Below are 17653 nucleotides of genomic sequence, written 5' to 3'. Positions count from 1 at the left end.
CACCATAATTGGTTATTTCAGCTTAATACACGCTGTTAAAATATATAAGGTTGCCAGACTAATGAATATTCTAAAATGTTCATTTTTTAAAATATCTTTATTTGCTCTTTTTCAGGGAGAAAAAATTACAGTTGATTGGTTCAATAATAATAGGAATGCTATTTTTTATCTTCACGACGAGTATATTCGACATTATACGAGAAATTTTCGTTTCGCTCTGACGAGTATACTCGACATAAACAGTTAAAGGGTTAATCACTTCCTGTTTAATTTAGCAAATGTTTTTTCATTCATTTAGCCTAAAACTAAACTTTTAAAGAAGAATTTTGAATTTGCTGGTGTATGTTCATGTGTACATTCCATATGTATGTACACTCTGTGTGAAATGTATCCAGATCTGGTCAATAAAGTGCATGCATGCATACATACGTACCTATTCAGGTCGATTCTGGAATCCGAATGAACGTAAATATGAAAATTATCCTAAATACGAGTGAAATTAAAATTAATGTTCAAAAATTAAAAAAAAAAATTGAATTATTTTTTCATATTTTAAACTCGTTTTTTATTTACCCTAACAGGGGACATTGCGGCAGGCTGCTGTTAACTTGTTCTATTAAATTGCATAAAATGCATATTTTAGTTAATAAGAAAATATGAGTGCCTTAACTACACTTGCGGTTGTTTTCATAGAAAATTTGAGACATGCAGAAGAAAACAAAAGGAGTAAGTGATTGTTCGCAATTAGTGTCATTATTTTAACAAAACAATTGAATAGGCTCGTATCAAACTACCGAATAATTAAAAGTCTCCACAATTACCATTGGGGCCCACACAGAAAGCTCGGGGAAAAAACTATATGGCAATGACCGTCGTAGTACGGTTGAAAAGTTTATTTCTTATAAGCATGCTAGTTATTTCAGAAAAATATATTTGTTAACGATGGCTCAAGCTAAAAATAGAGTACGAGATAACGAAATCCAAACAGTATCTCTTGAAAACTTAAGAATATTCGCAGCTGTTGGTTGCATAGACGCGGTGTTAATCTGTTTCTGTCTTTGCTCGCCCGATGCTATCAGTGGTGGCCTAAACCGTCCAATTTGTGTTTATATTGTCGATTCTCATAGGACCGTTAACCGGCTCTCAGCGATTTTGAAGAAACCAGTCGATTCGCTGACGTATCTGGGGCCTCTACAGCGGATTGGTTACGAAAAAACTGAGATTGTGTTGGTGGTATATGAAAAAAATAACCTTCACTCATGTTACTTTTTTGCCGTCTGAACAACGACTGATTGGTCGAGTGGACCGATTGGAATAGTGTGTCAATACTAAACAATACGAAATAACTTCAGCACTGTATTTTTTGTGGTCCCGTGTTCGCTCAATAAATCCTAGTATTTGCCCTATTTCACTGAGATTTATTTCCTCGACTGGCAAAATATCCATATATGTTTACCCAGATGTTTGCACGGCTGATGCTTCAGTGCTCTCATTATTTCCCAACGCTCATTTTTTAGCGGATACCAAATACTATAAGAAAACAGTATTAATTGAAACAACGGATTTTTTTTGTGCGTTGAGAGCACTTTTATTGATTTTGTAAAATTGTTGGTAAAATTATTTTCTCGTACTTAATATATGCATGCATGTATGATTTTGTTACGTACAATAAAATATTTTATGTGTATGTAGATGTTAAGTTTTCGGTTTTCGATAAACGTACATAGAACAACAAATATCGATTTTAATATATTTTTCGTAGATAGAAAGATGTTACATAGTGCCCGGAATTTTTGATGTTGCCAGACAATTTTTATTTTTATGTACCTTTTTTACATACACATACGCATGAAAGCAAATAATGGCATTAATCAAGTATATGTAGGTATGTATGTATGTATCTGTTAACCACATCTGGTGTATTTTTATATGATATTTTGTTATATATTCTTAGCTACATGCGTTTTATTTTAATAATGTTTTTTATTATATATAAATTGCAGTATATACGTTTTTAAGTAAAATACTTTATTAGGCTAAGTTTTACTTATTAAGTTGTTTTTGTGTATAAATTTTTATTTTTAGTTTCTTAATAAATGCACAAATGATCTTTTCAAACATTTAGTGCTAATTGTACTTCAAATTTGTACTCAGATTGCTTTTCAATAAATATTTACGCATACTTATCTCATCTTTTCTCTTGTTCATCAACGTCATCATCATCGTCATCATCATCATCATCATCATCATCATGATCATCGGCATCTTAAGTTTTCGAATTCTTATTTGGACTCACAAGAGCTTATAATGGCAATGAGCTTTCAAATAAAATATTCAAAGCTTAGTTGATAGTTTTTGAACTGTTTTTTTTTGGTTTTTAATGTCTTGCTCGTATTTAAGTATGTCGTATCTCGTATTCGTTAATTTCTATTCAGTCTTACGTAGGTAGGTATAAATCGAGTTATACGTTGTATTTAGTTTTTATACCAAATAGTAAAAATAGTTAGCAAAATAGGACCGAAATATTATATTAACTTTTCTTAATTTAAATGAATACTAAAATTCTTTATAAAATATGTGGCTCAGTTGGTAAAACTTTGAGTATTTAAAGTGCGTACAGATTTATTTTTCCGTCAAATGAAATAAAATATACACATATAATATATATGTCAGTAGGTAAACTTTTGACATAAAGGTTTAATTCAACTTAATCTATTTATCAAGCATTAAAATGTTGAGACTCGATAAAATATATTAAAATTATAAATCTTTCGAAGTTGAATTAAAGTATTCGAATTTTTAGAACTTTCAGAATTTGATGTGGAATATTAAAATTTTCATACTATTTAAATTATTTAAAAGCAAAACCTTCTAAAGTTAAATAAACTAATATAGAATATTTGTCAAAAGAATACAAATAGTTTGTGTTGGTATGTAGTAAAATATTAAGCGAAAATAAATGCGAAAAAGAGCCCTCATAGTTCTCGCACACACTCTACGTTCTCAACTTTCAATTTTAAGTAAACATTTTGACATAAAATGTAAAATTAAATTTTTTTTAAAGCACAAAGCATACATATAGTGCACACATACAAACAGAGCACGAGAAATCGAAATTAAACTTAGCAGTTAAGTTAGTAAATTATTGGATAAATATTACTATAAATTTTAAATATGAAAGTGTGAGATCACATGTTGAACACATCGACTATAAAATTCAAGTTCTCTTGAATAGTTCTACCGAGTCTGCATTTTCTTGAGCTGAACAAAACCCATTTATTTATTAATCATTCTTTTAATCAAAATCGGCGGCTTTAAGTTGCAGTTGACCTAAAGTCATAGTATTTTCGTTTGAATTGTTGTTTTGAAAGTACTTTAATCATATGCAAACTGTGTACTCAGGTTTGAATCTTGCTTTTTCAAGTATTTTGTATGTAACTCTTCTTTTTAAGTTTAGGTACATTTTGTAGTATGTTTCTTATAGACTTTTATTGTAATTTATGTAATATATTACTATTTTGTTTCAATTGTGTTTTACAAAATGTGGTTATCTGGTATATTACCAAGAATCACAAAAAAAAGAAAAGAATCCTTTGCCGCATAACTTTCTTATTGCTTATTAACATTATCATTTAAAGTCTTTCTAAGAGCCGATAACATTACACAAGTATGCCACAATTTTTAACTTTCTGTGAAATTATATTTAGATTTTGTTTGCAGCAGAAGTGTGAATGTATGTATATGAAACTGTTTGACAAATGATAAGAAACATTTTGAATAACAAATAAAAAAAATTTAATTGAGGTACATGTGGTTGTATATTAGCAAACAAACAAAAAAAAAAGGTGTATAAATGGAGTAAACGGAGTGTAAAGTTAATTGTAAAACAATTCTAACACGGTCCTCTCTCAAACAAAAAAAAATCATACTCGAAAATGAAGTCACTATTGCATTTAACATTGCAAGGACATTAGCGGTGTGACTCCTGTGTCGAACACATTTTTCTTTGTTTTACTACTTTCGTACTATTCAATTACTATTTATCTATAATTATATATCGCTTAATTTAAAAATTTTCAATTTGCTATGTCTTTCTAAGAAGTACTCAAGACATATTTTCAACTAATGAACCCATGAATGACCACAGATTCTGCATACTTATCTGAAATTTCTTTTTTATTATGACCCTATTAAAGGAAATGAGCGATATATATGTATATCTATATATCCTCCTCAAATTTGTGGGGAACGGGTGATGTTATCACTACAGGGATTGTGTGAATTTTTTCATATCAATTTTTTTAAAAAGTTTGTTGTTCCTATATGTTTCGTTTGATGTGGTACGCGATATTAATAACTATTATTAAAAAACGTGTACAAATCTTTTATAAGGATTGGATTCTTCTTTCGTGTCAGGTGATAATTCGAGTAGGAAAACAATTCGACCATCAGGCATAAGAGAAACGTCGCAAGCTCGATCTTTTTCGTCGAGGTTATGCGACATCGAGGGATTTCTCGACGGACGTATTTCAATCTGAAAGAGAAAATATAGTTAATCTTAAAGCATAGCAAACAGGATAAATGTGTAAAAATAATAATAATATCATTTAAAAGCTGTTCCGCCCACTCCGAATACCCAGACTGGTGTACAACTATTCCTAGTTCTTTGTCAATGCATAATTTTTGTGTTGTGTTTGAATAATTCAAAGTTCGTGGTTATATTGAAACTAAGTTTATTTCTTGACTGGTTTCATTCACAATACCAATATTTCTTGTTTGTAAGAAGACGGGAGTCTAACAAGTAATACACAACGTTCTTATTTTCTAATAAAATTTGTAAAATTGATCTCTTCTACTTACGTTCCAAAGAAATTTTAAACTGGGATTGTAAACAATGACGCGTTGATTTTTAGAATCTGCAATAATAATGCGTCCATCGTCGTCGCAGCAAATTCCGGAAGGACGATTAAATTCTTGGATTCCATTACCTTCTTCTCCTTTAATTGACACGATCTGAAAATCCATTTACGTAAAGTAAGTCTTAAATTCTAACTTTGTTTATTTGCTTTTAAATAGTAAATACATATATAGGGTTATTCAATAGGTGCGCTTCAACTTTTTTCCGATAGGGAGGGCGAACGACGCAATATTTTTTACTTTTCGCTTGTCATTTGTAAACTTCATTAGTATACATTTCATCATGGAACGCTACACACTTGAGCAACGATTGCAAATCGTGCAAATTTTTTATGAAAGTAATCGTTCTGTTGCTGCTACTTTAAGAGCATTACGGCCATTTTACGGTCCATTTAACAAGCCGTCCCGTTTTAGGGTTATGTGAAGTCATTGGTCTACAGTAACAAGCCGGCGACGATTTGTGAGCTCAGAGCCAATATTGAACGCGAAATTGCTGGATTTCGGCCGATTTATGCAAAAGAGTGGTCGAAAATTGGGTTCAACGATTGGACTTCGTAAAACGTGCACGCGGTGGTCATGCAAAAGAAATCGAATTTCATACTTAAATGTATATGGTATGTTCAAACTCGATAATAAAAAAAAAATTAGTTAAAAAAGTCAAACCATTTGTGGTTTATTCAAAAAAAAAGTTGAAGCGCTCTTACTGAAAAACCCTATTCATATGTACACACATTCAAAACTATGCGAGAGTACATACCTCAGTCAAATCTGGATTAATTAGATATAGACAATGATTATCGAAGTCCGATACTATTATTGTACCAGTTGGTGTATAACAAACTCCGCGCGGTGAAGCTGGATTCTTAGTTTTAGCATTACTTTCGAAGACGATTTGACGTATAAAACGACCTTCCGAATCGAACTGCTGTATGCGATGATTACGTGAATCGGTTACAACAATTTGGCGTCGCGAATTTACAGCCACATCCCATGGATATTGGAACTGTCCACGCTCTTTGCCAAAGCTACCGAACTTCGATAAATAGATACCAGTGCAAGTGAAAATTTGTACGCGATGATTATCCTTATCGACAACGATTATGCGATTATCTATGTCGACACAAATGCCTGCTGGTAAATCAAACTCTCCATTTCCAGAGCCTTTGGAGCCGAATATAAATTTCAGTGTACCATCCGGATTAAAAACTTGAACACGATTATTACGTCTGTCGGAGATCAATATGTGACCCAGCTTATCAACACACAAGCCCCAAGGACGGCTAACTTGCCCATTAGCGTGACCCTCTGTGGCAAATGATAGTGAGGGTGTATTGGAACAGAGAGCCCTTACAGGACCAATGAAATTTGTTATAGAATGTGTGCTACGTGGTGCACTTAAACGTAAATTTGACGGTTTACACAACACGCCAAAGTCCCTTTCATTGGCACTAGCGCTGTAACCATGTAACGGCAACATTAGAGAAGGGATACCGCGGAAACTATTCTCATAATTGAATCGACAAATTCCACCGCCAACTGGGACACAGCAATCGCTGACTGATCCACCGTTAACCGCAGCACCATTTACCACATTCGTATTATTATCATTTACTCGTACAATTACACCCTGTTTGAGTACATCCTGCAATATTTTATCGTTTGGTGGAACGAATACGAATTCCTCATATTTTGGATATAAATCTTTGTATATGGCAGCAAATTGCTGAAGTTGTCGTTGTGCATTCAAAACCTTCTTTGCTATATCAAAGTTATTCATACATGACATATTCACTGAGGTCTTTCTCAAAATTTCCATGGTTTCAGAGAGTCCAGCGAGAGCCGATTTCAATCCGGCCATTTGATCATTTAAGATAGCCAAACGGCGTTGGCGCAATTGCTCAACGGATTCCAATAAGTAACGTTCGATATCCTCTATAGCCCTTGTAAATTGTCTGCAGGTTTTGCGTATATCTTCGCTCAGTTCAGCACAATTACGCTCGACGAGCCGTATAAATGTCAATGATCTGTCAATACTACTCTTAATAGATATCTTGCCCGTATTACTACTTTCAAGATCATTCTTAATTACATCCTTCAATTCGTCGTAGAAACTTTGTACCGAAGAGTACGTATGTTCGTTGTGCTCATAAAGAGTGCAACATTGGCATACCAACATCTTGCAAGGTTGGCAAACGTACTGCAATATCTCATTGTGTAAATCGCAAAAGTGATGGGGTTTTGAATTGTTCATTGCACCAGCAGAAAAACCACCGGTGGGCATTGTACCAATTGGTGAGGGCAAATGAAAAGTCGAGTGATTTGCGAATTGGGGATCATTGAGATGGTTACGCCAGCAATTACTGCACAAGAACTCATTACACTCAATACAACGATTGGTCGCATTTACTTCACATATACTGCAACTGATGCTCGAGCTGCTAGACGATGGTGTTGCAGTACCATGCATAAAATTCCGTCTGGCCATTCCAATACCATCACCACCTAAGTCATTTGAACGGCCATGCAAAGGATGCCAGAAGTTTTTGGAGAAATCGGTGCAAGGTGATGAACTGCAATAGAGAGGAAAGTTTATTAAATTAAATCTAGATATTTAAGTACCATCGTTTATATTTCCAAAAGCGTTTTGTATTATATGTACATACATTTTCTTGTCTTAAAACAGTTGCCTACTTCCCTTAATGCTACAATTGGAGTCATGCATCTTTACATGGTGAAATAAATTCAGTTTATAAATATTTTAGCAAGTATCATATCTCACTCAACTCGTTTTCTGAAAAATTATCTACAGGAAAATTACCTCCTTAATTCCAGTGCAAAGTATACACGCTCCAACCGTTGTTGTTAAAAAATGTAGTAGGCAAACGGATAGGAAGGACTCCAATCCTGAGAGTGATTTCTCACAGAAAACATTGAGCATCGCTCTCGATAGCGATGTTGGGAGAATTCGGTGGAGCCGCTATGAACCACAGCATCTAGCTGATGTAATAGTCACAAAAGAGAAGGTTGCATATGCAAATAAATTATTTTCACCTTCAAATCTCAAGGCCCTGTCCATATCCTCCGCTATCGAAACCTCAAATTGCCCTAAGCTTTTCAATAATTAAGAGAAAGAGAATATAAAGAGAAAGCTTTGCGCGCTTGTAGGTATGAATGATTTTTCATGCAAATTTTTATTTTTATTTGGCTGAGGATCTTAACAATATTGCAACGAAAGTCTCAACTAATTACACAGTTGCCATGTTTTTGCATGAGTTGCTCTTCTTCATGCGATACTAATAGCCACTATTTAATTTAAAATTAACGGAATACGAAATAGTTCAAAAATAATGATTTGTGAAAGATGTGAAATGAAATGAAAAAAAAAAACAGAAAAATATTAAATATATTATTAATGGACACGGGACATATTAAAATAGCATTTGCAACGTAATCATTTTGTAGCAAATAATGTAAAAAATCTTTATACAAGTATGTATGCTCTTTGCTTCTAATTGCATACTCATAATGCTCAACTGCTAGCGGCTTAACTTTGAGTGGCTGAGTGAGCTGCTGCTAATTGATGGTAAAAAATATGGCTGTGGTGAGTAACGTCTGTCGGTTTAGTTCTCCTTAAAATCCCACGTGTTTCAATTCGTCTTAAAATTCCACAATTATTCACAATTATCCAATAGCTGTTTGGGCCATTTATTTATCTTTCTTTTCAAAAATATAGATCTTACTTCAAAAACACCCATTTAACTCAAAGTTTCAACCATTCTACAAAATTTAAGAAAATTCAACAAATTTTTATCAAAATTTCATAGGTATATCCATTTTAGTAAGAGTTCTTAGAAAAATTCTGGTTTTGCAGTTTCGTAATCCATTCACTTTTGGTCTAATTTTGTTCGAGTTTCAAGTATGTTAAGTAAAAATTCGCGTTGATTTTTGATAATTTCATATCGAAAAGTGTCAACTTGGCAAACACAAATAGAGACGTGATTGAACAAACAAATTAATTTTTTGTAGCTTTTTGTAGCTTAGTCTTTTTTGCGCTTTTGTATACTGTCTGTCTTGCGCCGTTTTACAGTTAGAAACAGTAAAATTGAAAATTTAACAAAATAACCTGAGTGCACATATAAAGCATACATATCGTAATTCAGTGCAAACTTTCAGGTGAATATTTTAGGTCCAGCTTCCTTTATCCTTCCTTTGCAGTCTTTTTTTGCGTTTTTAAATTTTTTGTACAACAGAAAAATTTGTAAGCTATCACAGCTGATATGCTTTACTCTCTTCTACCGGTTTTTGCAAGTTATGGTAGGTTTTGCGTTCGTTAACTGTTTGCGTTTTTCTCTTTGGGAGAGAATTTAGCTCTCTTTTTCCTTTCTTTTATTGAGATAATTGTGCCAAAATTACCTCCAACAGTAACTAACTAATTAGGTATTAATAGTAAAATGAGGACCTTGAAACCTGACCTCCCGATAGTTTGGTATTTTTGAATATGGCGTTATTTTCAAACTTTCAGAAAATGTTTAGTGCTGAAAATGTTTATTCGGCAATTTATTTTACCAGCACAAGGAGTTGGCTTGTGAGCGTTTTCTATACCTAAATATGTTTATATGTACATGCGATTTTTATCCAATTTTTTATTATTTTTTCTTTTGTTCAATAGCCTAAACAGCCAAAAGAAACTATTGATATGTTTTATACTAAGTACATATGTATGTGTTATATGTATATACTCACGTATTAGTTAATTCCAATGACTGACACAGAGGAAGGGAACCCAAAATGCCGGATACTAGAAGGTTTGGGACCTCATCTACACCGTTGGTGTTTGTTTTCGGTATATTATTAAAATATGACATAGCTTCTTAAAGGATCACCGAGTTATTGCTAATGAAATTAATCATAAACTGATAAACTGGCACTTAAAGGTGCAAGTAAAATTACTCCTTGAATCGAGTAAATAAATGATTTCGGTTTTACACAAACACGTTAATACACATTTTCTTTTTCACTTTTCAAAGTTTATTATTTAATATAGTCCTTAGATTTGTTTTAATTCTTCAGTTGACGGAATGACATTTGATGCGATGCAGACGCTCGCTCGAATGAAACTGTTCTATCCTGCAATCGCTACGATGCGTTAGGAAGGCTTTTTCGTTTCATATCCAGGTAAGGATGAAGAAGCAGGTCACAAAGACTTTCTGTTCTAGCATTTGCCTATGTGTGCATAGAACATAGGTTGCATAGAGATGCAAAAAGACCTACAACATGTGTTTTTTGTTTTTGTTTTGACCATTTTGCGATGCCATTAAATGCAAACAGATTAGTTCCGCTCCTTGCATATGCACATACTTCGAAAAACAACCATCGAAAATCAGCTGTTTGGCCCTCGTCGAGCACGTCAACCATCATTTACTTGTATATTTTACTAATACATATGCATTATCTTGGCAGATGAGGTATTTCTGGACGAACTTCTTTCTGTAAAGCACTAACTTGTTTGCTTTTCTCGAAGTATTTTAATCACAGACTTGCTTGATAATAAAAGTTGAATAAATACAAAATTCTTCTTTGATTGATTAGAATTTATTGACCTTGGCCCTGCCTGACCACTATTAGTCGTTTCGACTACCATTGAGTACAACGAATACATAAAAATATCATTGGGTTACAGCAGAACCTCTTAGGATCACAAAAGTTGTTTTGCTAAAAGTCCACAGATATGTGCGATACGTAGTATATACTCGGATGCACTAAATCCGCAAAGGGTTTTTTTAATTACAATATATTTATTTTATTAATCTCATTGAAGATTTTATTAAAATCAGTGACTGTGCGCGCCGCCACTAAAATAGCCATATCTCAAAAAAATATTTCACACAAAAATGTGAAATTTTGATATGTTCATATAAAGAAAAATTAAAAGGCTGAACAAGTCATTCTTAATATATTTCAAAAAAATTATTCTTATCTTTATTTATTTTTGAATTTAAAAAACTCGAAATATTCAATATTAAATTAAAATGTGTATATTAAACTACATATATTGTCTATAATTCCTATTAAATCCGTCAGACAATATACATTTTGAAAAAACAACGCCTTGATTTTGAATATGGCTTTGAAAAATCCTTTGTATAGCAAAGTTGTTTCTACAGAACTGCCACTTGCATTTAGTCCTACAATACGTGGAAAGATTTGCTCTATCCAGCTTCCCCCAAGTTCCAGGTCTCCCATCTGTTATGGAAAATGAAGAAGCGAATAGGATAGCCAAAGAAAACAAAAGAAAAGTGTTGTTTGAAGGTTACTCATATAACCTGATAGATTTAAACACTTAAATAAAGTTCATGGGCTTACCCATAGACCCACTACAGCCTGAGAAGTTAACGGAACTCTCTTTACAAAATAATTCGTACTCGAAGAGTAAATGGAGTTACTATTGCATTTAATGCCCTCTTTTACAGCTTATTTCTTTCTTGGTGTGACTCCTGTGTCGAATACATTTTTCTTTGTTTTTCGCTTAATATAATGGTTTACTATTGAATTACTATTTATCTTTAATTATATATCGCTCATTTACTTCGATACTATGTCTCCCTAAGGAATACTCAAGACATAAATGATCACAAGTTCTGCATATTTATCTAAAAAATATTTTTTTTTATTATGACCTTGTATATATATATATGTAGATATATATGTAGATATATATATATAATTGGGACTTACACCATTTTTCGGGTGTTTGGGCGAGCTTCTCCTACAGTTTTGTGCTGCCCCAAACAACAATGGTGTTTATGAGAGCTTTTTCATTGCAGAAATACCCTCGGAGGTTTGCCATAAATGCTGCCGCCTTTAAATAAATAAATGAATTTCACTAACTTAAGCTATATTATTTGCATGTATGTATGTATGCATGCCATTATAATGATTATAGCCTACACTTTTAATACTATAGAAGTAGTTGTTAATTTCTTCACATCAATTTTTTTTAATAAAGTTTTTAAATTGATAGAGGAACAATATGTTTTGGCTTGTTACTCAATGATTTCGTTTGATGTGGTATGCGATTTTATTAACTATAATTAAAAAAATTAAAAAACGTGCTCAAATCTTTTTTAAGCATTGGAGCCCTCTTTCGTATCAGGTGATAATTCGAGTAGGAAAACAATTCGACCATCGAGCATAAGAGAATCGTCACAAGTTCGATCTTTTTCGTCGAGAGGGATTTCTCGATGAACGCATTTCAATCTGACAAAGAAAATATGGTTAATCTTAAAGCATAGCGAACAGGATAAATATGAAAAAATAATAATATGTCATTTAAAGGCTGTTCCACTCAGTTCCTAATACAGAGACTGGTGTATAACTACTGATATTTCTATGTTTAAGTGTGTTTGAGTGCGACAATGCATTGACTAAAAATGTCTGTGCAACTTTATTTATCGATTCCGTATAGTTAGTATTATCCATTATTATTATTGCAATTAAGTGCGTGTGCTTAACCTCTTAAGCGCTTGTGCCGCATATATTTGCCAAGCCCAGTTGATTCCCGTAGCGCTTATTACGTATTTATATATCCGCATTGTAGAAAAGTGAGTTAATACAAGAGCTATAGCCGAGGTTATGCTATTTAACATTGTTTGACGAATACGATCACTATTTGTTCTGTTTAGTATGAGATAGTTATAATGAGTTTGGGTCATAAGTGCTTTCTTTTAAGTAAACCCAACTTTACTTGAGCGTGTAACAGGAACTGTAACAGCTACAAAAACTTTGGAAATATATATCTTTAGTTAATTATTTGATCTACAACTTTTACCAAAATTGCTGTAAAAGTTATAAATAAAAGCATAAAATCAGAAACGAATTTAAACTTTCATTAATTTTTTATAAAGTTTTTAACTTAATATGTAAATAGAAATATCTGTTACAAAAAATTCATGGCCCTTATAGTTAAACAAAATAAGCACACACTGTACTTTCAAGGCTGCAGTATAGAACCCTTCACACCAAAATTTTGTTTGAAAATAAAAATTGCATTTAATAGAAAATGCAAAGCTCCATTGCAGTGTTTTTTGTTTGCAAGAAGGTTATAAAGTTTATCTCTTCTACTTACTTTCCAAATCTATTTAAAGTTGGAATTGTAGATAGTCACTCGTTGGTTTTTAGAATCTGTAATAATAATGCGTCCAGAGCCTTTACGGCCGAATTTAAACTTCAGTGTACCATCCGAATTAAAAACTTGCACACGATTATTACGTCTATCGGAGGTGAATCTGGGACCCATTTTATTAACGCATAAGCCCCAAGGACGGCTAACTTGCCCATTAGCGCGACCCTCTAAGGCAAATGATAGTGAGGGTGTATCGGAAGTGCGAGTCCTTACACGTCTAGTGAAACCTGTTGAAAATAGGGTACTATTAAGATAGCTACGCGGGCAATAAGTGCACATGAATTTATTACACTGAACACAACGACTCCAGTTGCTACAGTTGCTTAAATACTGAAGAAGTTGTTGTAGAAATCGTTGCGAGCTGGTGAACTACAATAGAGAGAAAGGTTTATTAATTTCAATATAGAAATTCAAGTACCATCGTTTATATTTTTATAAAGTTTTAGGATTACATGTCTTGTCTTAAAACGTTACCTACTTCTTCCTAATGTTTGACTGATGGAGTTTAACAATATTTTTACAACTAAAGTCTTAACTAATTACACAGTTGGCATATTTTTGATGAGTTACTCTTCTTCATATGATACCAATATCCACTATTGAATTTAAAAGTAACGAAATATGAAATGCTGTACTTCAAAGAGAATGATTCGTAAGTGAAATGAAATGTTAATATAGCACCTGCAGATTGCCTACAGCGTTAACATTTTGAAGCAAATAACGTGTAAAGCCTTTAATTCTCTTTGCTTCTATTTACATACTCATAATACGCAAGTGTTAGCGGCTGAGTGTGTTGCTGTTACTTGATGGTGGAAAAGATAGCTATGATGAGTAACGTCTGTCAGTTTAGTTCTCCTTACATTTTAGGTCAAACTTCCTTTATCCTTTCTTTTCAGTCTTTTTTTTTTGCGGCTTTAAATTTTTCTACAACAGAAAAATTTGTAAATGAACTCAGCTGATATGCTCTCCTCTCTTCTATCGGTTATTGCAAGTGATGGTAGAATTCCCGTTCGTTAACTTGTTTGCTTTCTTCTCTTTGGGAAATTGCGTTTAGCTCTCTTTTTCTTATCTTTTGTTGTGATAATTGTGTCAAAATTGTGCTCATCTCTTTTATACCGTATAAAAACTTCATACCGTTAACTATTAAAATTAACTGCTAACTAATTAGGTATAAATAGTAAAATGAGGACTTTAGAGCCTGACTTCTCGATAATTCGGTAATTTCCAAGAATATGATTAGTACTGAAAATGTTTATTCGGCCATTTTTCTTACCTGCACAAGTAAGTAGTTTGAGAGCATTTTCTACACCTAAATATGTATGTAGGTATGTACTGGTATGTTAATAGCCTAAACAGGCTTTTGTCTCCAAATTAAGGAAACTGTTGATATGGATTAGACTATTCCAGTGGCACTTATTAGTCGTTTCCAATGGCAGATTGCCGCTTTCAGTGCCTCTCACATCCCCCGAGGAAAGCGAACGCAAAATACAAGCTATTAAAAAGTTTGCGACCTCATCAACGCCGTTGGTGTTCGTTTTTGGTACTTGATTGTCAGATACCATATCTTCTTTAAGGATCTCGGTGTTATTTGCTAATTAAATTAATCATAAACTCGCACTTAAAGGCGCTAGTAAAATTCTTCGTACGTTCGAATACACGTTCAACACTCCGAAAATTATATTCGTACACTGAATAAGTAAATAAATGATTTTGTTTTTCCACTAACATGATAATAAATATCCTTTTCAAGTCTTATATTTAATGTAAACCTTAAATGTGCTTTGAGTTGACGGAAATATTTTTATAATAAAAATTAGATGCGATGCTGAGCCTCGCTTGAGTAAAACTGTTCTAGGAATCTTTTTTCGTTTTACATCCAGGTAAGGAAAGAAGAAGCAGGTCACAAAGTTGTTGTATATGTATGTATATGCATAGAAAATGGGTAGCATAGAGGTGCAACACGTGTTTTTTTATTTTTGTCTTGACCTTTCTGAGAAGGCATTAAATGCAAACAAATTAGTTTCGCTCTTTTCATATATACGTACATACAGTGAGCCACATTCAAAATGGGACACTTCTTATATAAGATCTTTTAACTTAAATAAGAATATAAATATTTTTTGATTTTAATTTGTTTTTATTTATTTATGTATACTCGCATGTAGGAAGTAGAATTATAAGAATTAACTGCACTTAAAACAAAAGCAGGGAGAAGAATTGAATTTTGTACGAAATTATTGTCATACATTCTGTCAAAATAATATCGGGAATTGTTCATTCAAAAAGCGCACGTTATACATACATATGTCTAAATTTTTGTTTGCTGGAATGTTGGTATTTAATATTAATTAAATTTTGATGATTAAATAGCTATTTTGGGTTTTATTGAACAATTCCCGGTACTTCTATGACATAACGTATATGCTGCTCACACTCAAACACGGGCACCCCGCTTATAACTGGCAAAACTAACAAATGCATAAACATTAATATTTTGTCGATTTCCTTTTGTATTTTATTACCTCCAGTAAGCGCCGTCGCATACTTTCAATTAGATTTCGGTAGTAGCTGGTCTCAATTTTTTCCCTTTCCTCGAATACTGCTTGTTTTAAATCTGACCTACTGCTCCGCACAAATGTTCAATGGGGTTCATGTCGCGAGATTGAGCAGGCTTAGCCAGAACCTCTAAACGGTTGTACAGTACCAATTTCGAGCATTTCACGACGTGTGCCTTAGATCGTTATTTTGATAAAATACAAAGTTTTCACGAATACCAAATTTTTCTGCACGGCTGAGAACATTTTGTTTTGTTTAAAATGCCAATGTACGCTTTGCCTCCCAAAGTTCCACCATCAATAACGTATACGTTTCCGACGCCAGCCCCTTATATGTTACCTCATATCATTATTGAGCTGCCACCATACTTCACCGTCCTTTTAATATTTTTGTCCTCTAATTTTCTTTTCTTTTGCCACACAAAACGCTTACCGTCTGATCTAAAAATATTCATTTTGGTTTCATCCGCAAATGCAGACAAATTCTGGTGGTGAATGCCGTATTATTATTTTTCAATGAATATCTGATACCAAAAGTTCGCTTTCTCAAATTGGAATTTCTTCGCAAATTCCAACCTAGCATAAAAATTGTTTTTTAAGTAGTCGGCGAATCGTTTCTGCACAAACTTCTAAATTTTTTCGTTCGTGTTTGCTTTATGTGAGCAAAGCTAGGCACATATCAGCGGAGAGCTCCAAAAATTTCAAACATTCATTAATCGATGTTTTAGATTCATTCTTCCTATGTGGTGGCCAGATACTTGAGTGTCAAACCGACGCAGTAACGACCAACCAAAATCAGTATAATGACGTTCGATTGGAATCCATGCGGATCGCGCAGAAGTTGACACTTGGAGACGCAGTCTTACTGACGAAATCAGCCCCACCGGATTTAATGCGACGTGGCCTCAAGTCAAGGCAAAGGCTGAAAGCCGAGGCGATTTTAAAACTTTTGTGAAGGCAAAATGCGCCCACCAGGCGGCGCTATAGCAACTAATTATTATTATTATCCCTATCCCTTATTATCCTTTAATCATATTCCAACTACTGATTTTGAACGTATGTCAGACAATGTGTCCGTTGATCCGTTGCGGCAACGAATTTGACTGAGAACAAAATAGATTATGGCAATTGATATATCGCTTAGTTCTTCCCAAATTGTTCCAATGTGCAATTGGTACACTATTAACGACATACGCAACATAGACGACTTCCCTGCCATCACTTCTGTCCAGTAGATCGTACTATTCTACTATACAACTCAGACCGTTTGACTGGACACTATTTCAGAATAAAATTCCAGAGTTATCAATTTAATTCCCCCCTTATTTTAATATTAGCTGCAAAGCTGCTTTCATTGAAAAGATAATAAGCACAGCAGCCAACGAATCAATTCCGCGACCCACTCGCAAAAAACTCAACAGAAGTGTTCCATGGTGGTCACCAGAGCTCAAATCTTTAAGAACCGCTGAACAAAGTGCTTGGAGGACTTACAAGAAATCCTTCTCTTATGATGATTTAATAGCATATAAAAAAGCAAGGCCCTTATTAACTAAAGCCATGAGGGCTGCTTCGCTACAGAGTTTTACAGATTTCCCCGAAAAACTAAAGCTTAATACTTCCATATCACTGATTTGGCAAATCATTCGTAAATTAGTTGGTACGTACAGACCATTTAGTGGAAACATCCTCTACTATAGTCACTGGCTCAAAAGCACTGGTCTTCTATCTAAAGATTTAAATTTTTCTTCAGCTTTCCCTTCAGCTTAAAACGCAACTCTAGTCAGTCTCCAAATTTTATTTCTATTTACGGAATTACCTGCCTAAAGTTATTTACTGAACTACCCAAGGCTTCGATAAAATACAGGGTGGCTGATGGATTTTGCTACATTAAGAAACTCAAATAACTTTTTTTTTAGTGTATGGAATTCATTTATTTTTTTTTTTCAAGTTGAAGGTGATTAAATTTTATTAAATGTAGCTTAACTAGTTTTAAAAATAA

General features: G+C 33.4%; 1 protein-coding gene and 1 long non-coding RNA gene across 4 annotated transcripts; one reads left to right on the top strand and one right to left on the bottom strand.

Moving 5' to 3' along the window:
* Positions 1–1550: 1550 nt before the first annotated feature.
* LOC128865778 (protein wech-like) lies at positions 1551–14462 on the bottom strand. Of its 3 annotated transcripts, XM_054106123.1 has the most exons (6): positions 14373–14462; positions 13390–13468; positions 13043–13326; positions 5675–7487; positions 4861–5013; positions 1551–4534 (listed from the first exon to the last, which is right to left on the bottom strand). In XM_054106123.1, the coding sequence occupies exons 4-6, from the start codon at positions 7400–7402 to the stop codon at positions 4364–4366; spliced, it is 2052 nt and encodes a 683-aa protein (XP_053962098.1). In that variant the 5' UTR covers positions 7403–7487; positions 13043–13326; positions 13390–13468; positions 14373–14462; the 3' UTR covers positions 1551–4363. The 3 variants fall into 3 exon arrangements, with proteins under 3 accessions (XP_053962098.1, XP_053962099.1, XP_053962097.1); XM_054106124.1 differs by lacking the exons at positions 13043–13326; positions 13390–13468; XM_054106122.1 differs by lacking the exons at positions 13043–13326; positions 13390–13468; positions 14373–14462 and adding an exon at positions 9661–10041.
* Positions 14192–15717, top strand: LOC128865779 (uncharacterized). The gene is made up of 2 exons (XR_008454897.1): positions 14192–14380; positions 14456–15717. It is a non-coding gene; the product is annotated as an uncharacterized LOC128865779 (long non-coding RNA).
* Positions 15718–17653: the final 1936 nt, after the last annotated feature.

The sequence above is a fragment of the Anastrepha ludens genome, chromosome 6, assembly GCF_028408465.1.
Source record: "Anastrepha ludens isolate Willacy chromosome 6, idAnaLude1.1, whole genome shotgun sequence".
In the NCBI taxonomy this organism is placed as follows: Eukaryota; Metazoa; Arthropoda; class Insecta; order Diptera; family Tephritidae; genus Anastrepha; species Anastrepha ludens.
This window is presented reverse-complemented; position numbering and strand designations above follow the sequence as displayed.

Bases quoted from the DNA above. Each gene is read 5' to 3' on its own strand.
- LOC128865778 (XM_054106122.1), bottom strand. From the start codon at position 9,782: ATGTCATATTTTAATAATATACCGAAAACAAACACCAACGGTGTAGAT. The intron at 5,014-5,674 runs GTATGTACTCTC...ATGGATTTTCAG, and splicing joins TTAATCCAGATTTGACTGAG to ATCGTGTCAATTAAAGGAGA. The intron at 4,535-4,860 runs GTAAGTAGAAGA...TTTCTCTTTCAG, and splicing joins GTTTAAAATTTCTTTGGAAC to ATTGAAATACGTCCGTCGAG.